This window comes from Polistes dominula, unplaced genomic scaffold (assembly GCF_049000335.1).
Source record: "Polistes dominula isolate Pdom_NZ unplaced genomic scaffold, Pdom_raw_medaka contig_20, whole genome shotgun sequence".
In the NCBI taxonomy this organism is placed as follows: Eukaryota; Metazoa; Arthropoda; class Insecta; order Hymenoptera; family Vespidae; genus Polistes; species Polistes dominula.
The window spans coordinates 1,409,695-1,421,132 of NW_028301147.1; the positions used below are offsets into that span (position 1 = coordinate 1,409,695).

Below are 11,438 nucleotides of genomic sequence, written 5' to 3' on the forward strand. Positions count from 1 at the left end.
ATTATCTCTAGTGTCGCGTACGAGTTTACCACTTTCAAGAACATTTTCTGTTACTTTTCTTCTTTTTTAATTAATAATTTCAAAACAACTATCAAATAAACATTTTTGTGTCTGTGTGTGGTGTGGAAGAAAACTTATGGTTGTGTATATGTGTGTGAGTGATTTTTTCAACGAAAATATCATGTAATAGTGAATTTTTGCTGTTAAACCACCTTGGAATTGTTGATTGGTGGTGAAGAAGAAATGGTGAAGATGATAATGATGATGATAATGATGATGATGATGATGATGATGGTGGTTATCTGTGTTGAAGAAAATTTCACGTGGTATAATCTATAGTTATCTTTCTCGTTCTTATTCGAGTGCTTTGCCTTCCTTCTTATCCCTGTTTCTCTTTTCTCTTATCGGTGAATGACGTCGCATGGTGCGCCGCTCTGTTCTGTTCTGTTCTGTTGCTGCTCTGACGTAGAAACCGGTCATCCCGTAGTAGTTGCTGTCGTTGTCGTTGTCGTCGTCGTGTTGTCGTTGTCCGTCCGTTGTCGACGACAAAGTCCCCTCATCGTCCCTCGTCAACCAGCTTCCGAAGGGGAATCGTACAACACACGCGCGCAGGATCGTAATCCCCATAGTATCCCCCCCATACACCCAAAAACGTTTCTCATTTTCTATCAACACGACGACCGACTTAAAAAAAAAAAAAAAGAAAAATATTCTTTCCCCCAACAAAAATTTCTTTTTCTTTTTCTTTTTTTTTGTTCTTTTAAATCTCCGAGCTGTTGGGGCTTCTTTTTATGGATGTTCGTTTATTGTAAATAATTTCAATGTTTTTTTTTTTTTATTGTTCATATTTGATGGATTAAGTTAAGTTAATATAAAATATAAATAATTTTCGTGGTTGATAATTTATTGTAGGTACGAATTTTTATACGTTTCAGTTGTTGTATTGATTAGTTTGTTCGAATAAATTTAACCGCGCGAAATTTGAATTTTTTAACGGTTACGAGTAGTTACTAACTACTTCAATTGCGTGTACGATAATGAAACTTTTAAAGGTAACACTTATACCTGGTGATAAATTAAAATTAAAACATAATCGATATAATTAATCAAACGCATAGATTTAAAATATATAACCAAAGTATGTATTTAACTTTTGTAAGTTAGTGTACAGTTAGGGTAACACCATTGACGTCAGGTTTACGACGATGCATGGTGTGTGCCGGTAATCGCAGCAATGCGGTGTCTCCGATTATTGATCTGTAAAAAGTATGCATGTAAATGAATGAATGGGGTGTCGGTGTATATATATATATGTGTGTGTGTATCTATGTTGTATTTATACCTGCAAAGTAACCCCCTTTTCACATACAGTAATATATTTTGTGCTTGTAAAACTAGTTTTGATAAAACTGTCGTTGGGATATCGCGTACACGTTTCCGTTCTCCATAAATTCTTTTTCTTTATCTTTTTTTTTTTTTTAATGCATTTAAAAAAGAGATCTTTTTTTTTATACTTCAACGAAATAATCTTTTTCTTCGTGGCTTGTTTTTAATTTGACCGGAAATAAAGAACGAATAAGGAAGACGGGAAAAGATTATTTACGCCTTCTTTGCTTCACAATTGTAATCCATGATAATCCGTAATACCGTAATGCATCAAGAACACGACTGTACCTTTCACGATAAGCCATATATATAGGTATACAAATATATATGTGTGTCTGCTTACATATATATATTTTTATATACAATGACTAACAAAAGTATTGACGAAACATGGATGAAATTTTGCTGTAATAATACTTTTTATAAATTTGTTAAAATGTACGATTTAATTTCTCTCTTTATCTTAAATAAAAATATAAATTTAAGGAAATACAAAAAATATTGAAATTTAATATTAAATAATCTTATTTTGCAAAATTTTATTAAAAAATTGCAAATGTGTGTCCTCCCCTAAATAACAAAATATGAATCAACAAACAAATATATTTAAATTTGCAACTGTGAAATTATTTTATATAACAAAAAAAAAACAAAATATTAAATAAAAATAGATAGTATCTCATTTGTCAAAATTTTATCTTAATTTTATCTATCATATTATTAATGTAATAGAAAAATTACGACTGTGTGTTAACAAATACTTTTGTTAGGTACTGTATTTACAAACATATATATCTATTCATAATATCATCGAGACTGTGTGTGTGTGTATAAAATACTAGATTTTTCCGACTTGATAGAGTTAGAGATAGAAGAAGAAAAAAAAAAGATAGTAGAAGGGTGAGATGGGAGAGGGAAAAATTCTTCCTCGGATGAGTATAGCGTGTAAACGAAACAACTATAAACGGAAACACTAACATAAGATCGTCAGAATTAACGGTTTACATAAGTCATGTTTCTTCACAGAGAGACAAAAGAAATTGAACAATAAAACGCTTGATTAGATTAAATTATACAAAGGAATCTTATTATTGTTATACTTGTTACATAGAAATAATTGTGAATCTGTTAAACAGACGGGACGTATAAATACGTCGAACGTATTTTACGTTTTTTAACAGTATTTTACGTATTTTACGTATTTTATATATAAATAAATGAAATAATAGATATTTCATAGTCTTTTCATTTATTTTAAACATAAATATTAATAATAAATTAATTATAAATAAATATAATAATAATAATAATTAAATAAATAAATATATAAAAAATAATAAATATAAAATATAATTAAAAAAAGGCGCGTAATTATAAGAAGGGAATGTCCCATTTAAACAGATGAAAAAATTATTAATGAAACGAGAGAGACACTGTATAAATAATAATAATTTTTTTACATCTTTTTTTTTTTTTTAAACACTTTTTAATGTTCAAATTGATCGTAAAGCAAAAAGGAATAAATAAATATGGTTACAATGTTGATAATTATTTTAAAATGTATGGTTGTCGTTGGTTTTCATCGTGAACCAATCATCGTAGATTGATATCATCGTTTAACTTTACACGATCGCCATTGTAAACATCTTTTTTACACGTTTATAGTTTGTCATGGATAGGTGTTTCTTCTTTTTTTAATTATTCACGCGACAATTCCTATTTATGTGTGTGTGTGTGTGTGTGTGTGTGTGTGTGTGTGTGTGTGTGTGTGTGTGTGTGTGTGTGTGTGTGTGTGTGTGTGTGTGTGTGTGTGTGTATGCAAAGAATCTTTTCTGATTACACGCAACATTTTCATTTCTAATAAATGTTTCATTTAAATTAACCTTTCGTTAAGTTGTTTTCATTAACATTATAATATGTAAAACATATTTTTTTTTTTTTCTATAAACTTACAAGTAATATAATTAATAAATAATTATAAAAAAAAAATAATAACAATGAGTGTAATATAATTTTTGAAATTTGTTCAATTTGAATAGTTTGGAAATTGAAGACATTTATTTTCTATCTGGAATTCTTTGCATCTTCTTGCATCGATTAAAAAAAAAAAATGGCCGCCCCCCATCTTCCCTCTACTCCCAACTCACGATTAAACATTCAAAGAACAAACTCAAATCGACAAGATGAAACACTCGCACGTTACTTTAAATAATAAACAACTATGATATTATTATTCTTACGATCTGTAACTCTAATATCATAGTTGGTGTTCATACCATGAGAAATAAACTTAACCTAACCTAACTAAACTTAAACTAGTCTAACCCTCTCGTCTTTGTTTCTTAATTTTTTTTTCTTGTTCTTTTTTTACTACTTCTACTTTTACTTCTTCTTTGATGCAACGTTCGCACTTTGCCAAGTTGTCTGAGAAAGAGAAAGAGAAAGAGAGAGAGAGAGAGAGAGAAAATTTGAAAATTTCATCCCCCCATAAGATGCTACACCAGCAACACAACGCACTACTTCACCTTTTCATTCAAGTATAACACTTGACGTCCGCATATTTCGACGAAAGCAATTTTAATCGTTAAGGTCGTTCACTTTTCATCCCTTTCATTCATTGTTCTTTTTCTTCATTTAAATAATTACCAAGAATGTTAATTATTATGATTATTATTATTATATTTTCTGTTTAATACTTTACACCCCAATATTTTTTGTATTACTAAATCTCTACATTTTTAATTATTATATATAATTACTAAATATTATTGTGTATATATATATATATATATATATATATATATATATATATATATATGGCGTGCAATACGTGGCGTAGCAATTCGACTTATCTACTCTAATTTTGAATTTAGCCACCAGATAGCGTATTCAAGTGCTACAGATCCCAATATCACATTGCAATTTGATTATAAATTCTAATCAAATTAAACTCTATTTCATTTTCAATAAGAAAGACAAAGATATATACGATCCATGGTTATTTCCATAATTTTGGTTGATTTTTTTTTTTTATAAAATGAAATTAGAATCTTTAATTTTTTATTTTATTTATTTATTTTATTTCTACTATCTTAATTTTTATTTGCATTTCAACACCGCACTAAACCAAAACGTGTTAAAACATTTATCGAATTTATTTAACGTCCTTAATTTCAATTACATGTGTGCATCTATATATATATATATGTATGTATGCATGTATGTATGTATGTATAAATTTATCAAAATGATTTTTCTCTTCCGACAATCCTCAATGCATTTCATGGACACGTCATCGTCCGCTTTCTCGACCGCGAATCCTCGTTTCACGATTCTCGTTTCGTTGCGTTTCTGTAACGAGCCCTAACAAAGTCCTTCGTCATAAACACACACACACATATATATTTACATAGAAAGAGAAAGAAAAATGCATGTATGTTTGTATATGTATATCTATTATACTCTTCTAAAATTCAAAGGCCCCTCTTATGCTATGCAGAAACTCGCGTGTTGCACGATATATCGTGTCAGTTGTTGAAACAAACACCATAATCGATATAACTACACTACTACTACTACTACTACTACTATGATATACCACCATGAATGACATTACCCATATCTCTTTCTTTCTTTCTTTCTTTCTCTTTTTTCCCTCTTTTTCCTCTTCGTTTTTTTTTTTTTTTTATTCAATTGAAAAGGGGGAATTATAATTGCATTTGTATACACGTGTACTGGGATCTCTGGCAGGGGGCGTTGCGTAGCAATTCGACCTATCTACTCTAATCTTGAATTTAGCCACCAGATAGCGTATTCAAGTGCCAGAGATCTTAATAGAAATTTTATTTGTTATTTTTGTTTGTTTTTTTTTTGTTTTCTTTGTATCGAATCGATGTATTTATAATTTATAATTTATATATATATATTTTTTCTTTTAATTTTATTTTATTATTTCATTTGAATTTAATTTCATATTTAAATTCATTTCATTATATTCATTCGTTCATTCATTCATTTTTTATTTCTTTTTCTTCTTCTTTTTTTTTTTTTGTTTTGGTTTTCTGCTGCATCAACGATTTTCTCGATTATAATGAAAAACCCTTTTTGCACACACCCTCTTGTCGTCGTCGTCGTCGTCGTTCTCATCTACTGACTACGTTTAGTAGTCGTCTAGGTCTCCTACCTCTTTGGGAAAAAATTGCTACGATCATCTTGGCAGTATTCCAAAATTACTTCGAGACAAGAGTAGTTTTAAAACTACTACAACGACCATTTAAAATCTACGTATACTTAAAAGGGTGGGGGTTAAGAGAGTACATAGTTTAATGTACACTTTAAAAGTAACAAAAATTAGTCTGGCTCTGGTCCCTATTGTTTAATAAATACAAAAATATGTTTTTAGAAAATTAAATCAAGATTTTAATTAATTACAAAACATTTGCGCTCTCTCTCTCTCTCTCTCTTTATTATAAACAAAGAATTATATAGCATATATATTTAATTAAAAAAGACTATGAGAATCTGCATTAGTTCAAAGTTTTTCTTTATATTTTTTCTTTCCTTCTTTTTTTTAATTATTTTATTGTGTGTGTGTGTGTGTGTGTGTTTGTTTGTGTGTGTGTGTGTGTTTGTTTGTGTGTGTAGAGTATCAAATGCATTCAATGACTTACTATGAATTTATGAATTTATGAATTCATTGATTTATACAATTCTTTATTCAACTGTAAAACGTGCTTTTTTACTGTACGAAGAAATAATCAGACAAATCAATTAGAAAATATTTTCAGATTGAAAAATGCATATGAGGAATGTGAGATTAAAAAAAAAAAAACCAAAAAAAAAAAAAAACCAAAAAAAAAAATAGACAAGAATTATTGTCACACGTGTTCCTATAACCTTTGATCATAATTCCACATACTTATTACGTTCGCGTGAACGAATGAAATAATCATAGAAAATAGACAGAGAAAGAGAGACTGAAAGAGAGAGAGAGAGAGAGAGAGAGAAAGAGAGACTGAGAGAGAGAGAGAGAGAGAGAGTGAGAAATACAAAACGTTTGCACTTGAGCTTTATTAGTTTAAACGATGAGGGACTCGAACGATTTAAAATCGTCTCGCTGTAATGCATCTCTGCAATTATATTTTTTATTTTTATCTCTGTCACACACACGTACACACACACATACACACACACACATTCTCTTTCTTTTTCTGTAACCAATACATGTAATGCATTACACATTTTCATTCACCCTACCCACTTCCCATTTAGGTGGCAACGTATATGTAAATTTTGTTTCTTTCCAATTCTCTCCCACTCAAACACACACACACACACACACACATAAGCATATATATATATACATACATATGTATATACACGTATTTCTACTCCCATATAAGGTTGAAAAATATGTGTGTCTTCTTTGCTGCGTAATAAAAATCTTTTATCTCAATTATATCGAATACACATATACAAGTAGATATTATATACATACTTAGATATCATATATATATATATATATATGATATATAAATACGTAGGTGAACACTTAAAGCCACGCCCGTGAAAATGAAACTTTTCAAACTACTTGTCGTAGAAATAATTTTTTGCAATTTAATAAAACGTTTAATATATTATATAATAATATTGTAAATATTATAATTATATTATTATTAACTAATATATAAATTAAAAAATAATATAAAATAAAAATTCATATAATATATATAAAATACAATTATATATATTTACATATATATATAATTAATAAATACACATTACACTACCATTTAATATAATTATTAATTTATTAATATCAATTTATTTAAACATTTCGATTCTCTCACCTATCATCGATTAAAGTTTACGACAATTTCATGAACACCACCTTCTTTTCATTTTTTTTTCTTCTTCTTCTTCTTCTTCTTCTTATTTTATTGAAAAAAGAGAGAAGAAGGTATAACGAAAAACCAACCGGGTGTGTGTGTGTGTGTTGTTCGTCAGACGCCTATCGCTTATCAGAATCTACACAACACTTGATAACGGAAATAACCAAGTTGAGTTAAAACTGGTCACACATAATATACAGTCACACATATACATTACACATATGTAAAGCTTATCATCGTGTTGTCGTCGTGTTGAAACAAAATGGACCTTTTATATTTCATAGTAGTCGCGATCGTGTAATAAGCCTCTAAACTACACACGTTTTATATCCACATTTTTATTTTCATCCCCTTTTTTTCTATTCTTTTCGCCCCCTCCCCTCCCCACCCTCCCTCCCTCCCTTCATCACTTTCTTCCCTTCTTTTCCTATCATTCTTCTTAATCCCATTTATTATATTTCTTATAATTTTTTAACAAAAAATTTAATTCTCGATCGATAATACGAAATAACATAACCTCAACGATTCGCGTTTAAAAAAAAAATTGCATAAAACATTTGGTTTTTTTTTTATTTCATACACATTTTAAATACATAAAAATATATATATATATAATTAATATTCGTAGAGAGAGAAAGTGTCTTATAATTTCAAAAAAAAAAAAAAAAAGAAATTCGATTCTCGGTCGGTAATACAGAAACAAAAAAAAACAAAAAAATAACCTCAACGATTAGCATAGAACATTTTTTTATTTATTTATTTTTTTTTTTCACATAATTTAGATACATTAAAAAAAAAAAAAAAAGGAATAAATAATTATCGAGAGAGAAAGTGAAAAAAGAAAAAAAAGAAAAAATTAACAAAAAAATAAAGAGTGCGGTTATTGCCATCGTATTTCTCATTCTTCCGGACATGTTTTTTTTTTTTTTTTTTTTTTTTTTTTATTCTTTCCTTTTCTTTTTCACGCATCGTTGATAGCATATGGGCGTGTATAGTGTTCTCAGTGTGAAACGTATGTATCTATCTCTCTCTCTCAAAACTCTTCTCTCATGTGTCTCTTCTTGTGTGTGCTGTGATGTGTGTGTGTGTGTTAGTATTATAAGTATTTTAATTGTGTCGTGTCATGGAGGAGATTATTACACACACGTTATAAAAGGTGTGTCGATAAAAGTTTCTATAATAACCTTTTTCAGTTTTTTTTAATATCATATACAAAAGGATTAAAATAATAATTTAATATGTTGTGTTCAAAATCAAGTCATTCAAATATCAAAGAAAATTTTGATTCATTCGGAAAGTGTACAAAATAGAAAATTCTCTTTATCGAATGTTTTTTTTTTTTCATATTCAAAATGTCGGATCAAACAAAAAGGAATATTTTTATTAATTATATTGTTATTTGTGTTGAGTATGTATTTGTTTGATTCTTTTGGAAAGTGTAAAAAAAAAAAAAAGAAATTCATTGATCCAACATTGTTTCTCTGTCTCTCTCTTTCTCACTGTATGTATTAATAAACCAATCAAATGTATTTTCATATTCAAAATGTCGGATCAAAAAACGACCATTTTATTAATTATTGATTTATTCAACTATCTTTTATTTTTTTTTATTTGCTTTCATGCTATTTTTCAAGTATTTGTACGTGTACGTGTATATGTGTATATGTGTATATGTGTATAGGGTTCAATTGAGGGGTAGAAAGGGGGATGGGTGGGTACACACAATTATTTTCCTTTCACATCAGTTAGATTTAACTTCATTTTCTCTCTCTCTCTCTCACTATTTTTTCTTACTTTCTTCTCACTTGTTTATTCAATAATTTTCAAATTCGATATCGTTGTGTATGTATTTTGTGTAAATGAAAAAAAAAAATCTAACGGGTGGGTCACGCCCACATTTCCTACATTCATTCTCCGAATAAGATTAACACTTGATAAAATGTTGTCTGTGTTACCGTTAAGACACAAAGGTGTCGGCCATTAAAAAAATAATTTTTTTGTAGGTTAGGAAAAAGAAAAAAGAAAGAAAGAAAAGGAGAGAAAAAATTGTCGTATTACCTTTTTTTTATTTTACATTTTATTACTATACTTTATTTCTTTATAAAGTCAAGTTGCCGATAATAAAAATAATTTATCTTTTGTGATTAGTGAGTACCCCCCCCCCCACCACTCATTTCCTATCAAATAAAATGCATCATAGTTAGTTTGTACCTTATCGATTGATTCATCGACATATTTTTTTTTTTTTTTAAGAAGAAGAAGAAAGAGAAGAAGGGGGGAACGGGTTTTTCTTATTTTTTTTTTTCGAAACGTTTTCGAAATAACATTATCTATCGATCAATGGTTACATCACTTTTAGTACGGATATGTTAACAGATTAATAGAATCACGTGACTGAGTGTCATGTCAGTCATAAGTGACTGACATCGAATTTCCCCATTCAAGCCGTGTCAGGCATTAATGCCTGACGCTATTAAATATTATTAAATAAATCGAATTTTTGTTATATATCATTAAATATAATTAAATAAATATTAATTGTTTATATCATTAAATATAAATTTTTGTGTTTGTTTGCTTACTTCACTGTTATAATTATAGTGTCAGGTCAGTCATATGTGACTGACATTGAATTTTCCATTCAAGCCCTGTCAAGCATGGATGCCTGACGCTATTATAAATATTATTAAATAAATCGAATTTTTTGTTTATATCACTAAATATAAATTTTTATATCATTCAATATAATTAAATAAATATAATTGTTTATATGTGATTAAATATAAATTTTTGTTTGTTCATTTACTTCACTGATATAATTTATTGACGCACATATATGTTTTTGTTTTTTTTTATCAAATATTTTTTTTTTCGTTGGAAATTTATATTTACGTTTGAAATAAGGGTTTTATTAGTTACAAAAATAGGTTTAGAAAAAATATATATATATATATATGTGTTTGAAATTTAAAAAATAGTAATGCAATTTTTTAATATTGCAGTATTTGTCTTAACCTCAAAACGAAATCTCTCTTTTTCTTTTTTTTGTTACTTGCAACTATCATTTTAAAAAATTAGTTAACTTAAAAATTAGTCATTTGAAATATCAATCTTTAATATAAAAATCCTATTTTTTTCTTTTTTTACACAAAATCTTATTAAACATTATTTTATATCACAACAATCATATAACAATAATATTAATATTAATAATAATCATCAAGAGAAGAAAGAAAACACTCACATATTTAAAAAAAAAAAAAAAAAAAAAAAAAAAACAAACAACACAATTATTCGTTTACAATCTCGTCCGTAAAAAGCTTTTGAATTATTATTATTATTTTTATTATTATTATTATTATTATTATTATTTCATCGTCATATCATCGTCGAAAGCTACTACTACGTTTTGTATGTTCCCCCCGTCCGTTGTATGCTTTTCTCCGCTTATATTTGAAATTTGTGTGTGTGTGTGTGTGTGTGTGTGTGTGTGTGTGTGTGTGTGTGTGTGTGTGTGTGTTAACGAGGAAAATATTATGGGAAGAAAGAATAGAAAAAATTAATTAAAAATATGAGCACATATTTAAAAAAAAAAAGAAAAATGAAGAATATATCTTGGGTCTTCTATTTTTTGTTTATGTTTTTCACGTTTATATATTCGTACGTAACACAACAGTCCTCGTAATAGAAAAAAAATAAAAAAAAAAAAAATGTGTTGGTGAACTCGTCGAGCTTTTTTTTATCATCCGATGTCCTGAGCAGCAACAACAACAAAAAAAAAAAATGCAAATGCAAAAGCACCCCATATATATCCATGCGTCGTCCGTTCATCGTTTCATCATCGACAACAAAATAATATCCAAATGCAAATGCAAAATAAAAATCAATCCAATGATATGATGGAGACAAAATTTAACGAAGACAATGCGTCTTCTCTTGTTCTTATTTCTAACAGAAAGGTGTGTCAAGTCACAAGCTCCTCGTCTATCTGCATTTTCGATCATCAACTTTCCTCTATCATCAACTTGGAGTTTAAACATTGATGTTGACAAATTATTAATCTTGGAAGCAGCTTGATAGAAACGAACGAATATAGTGTCTTAAGAAGAAAAAGAAGAAGAGGAGAAAAGGTGGTGGGGGAGAAAAAGACAAGAAAAAGAA

The 11,438-nt window shown here is 28.2% G+C and overlaps 1 protein-coding gene across 1 annotated transcript in view; it reads left to right on the forward strand.

Annotated features, from left to right (window-relative positions):
• LOC107067430 (uncharacterized) overlaps nt 1–11,415 on the forward strand; it is a 33,979-nt gene extending 22,564 nt beyond the window's left edge. Inside the window, exon 3 of the mRNA XM_089177096.1 lies at nt 11,233–11,415. Coding sequence (XP_089033222.1) covers nt 11,233–11,313 — 81 coding nt within the window. The 3' untranslated portion in view covers nt 11,314–11,415. The remainder of the gene's footprint in view (nt 1–11,232) is intronic.
• Nucleotides 11,416–11,438: the final 23 nt, after the last annotated feature.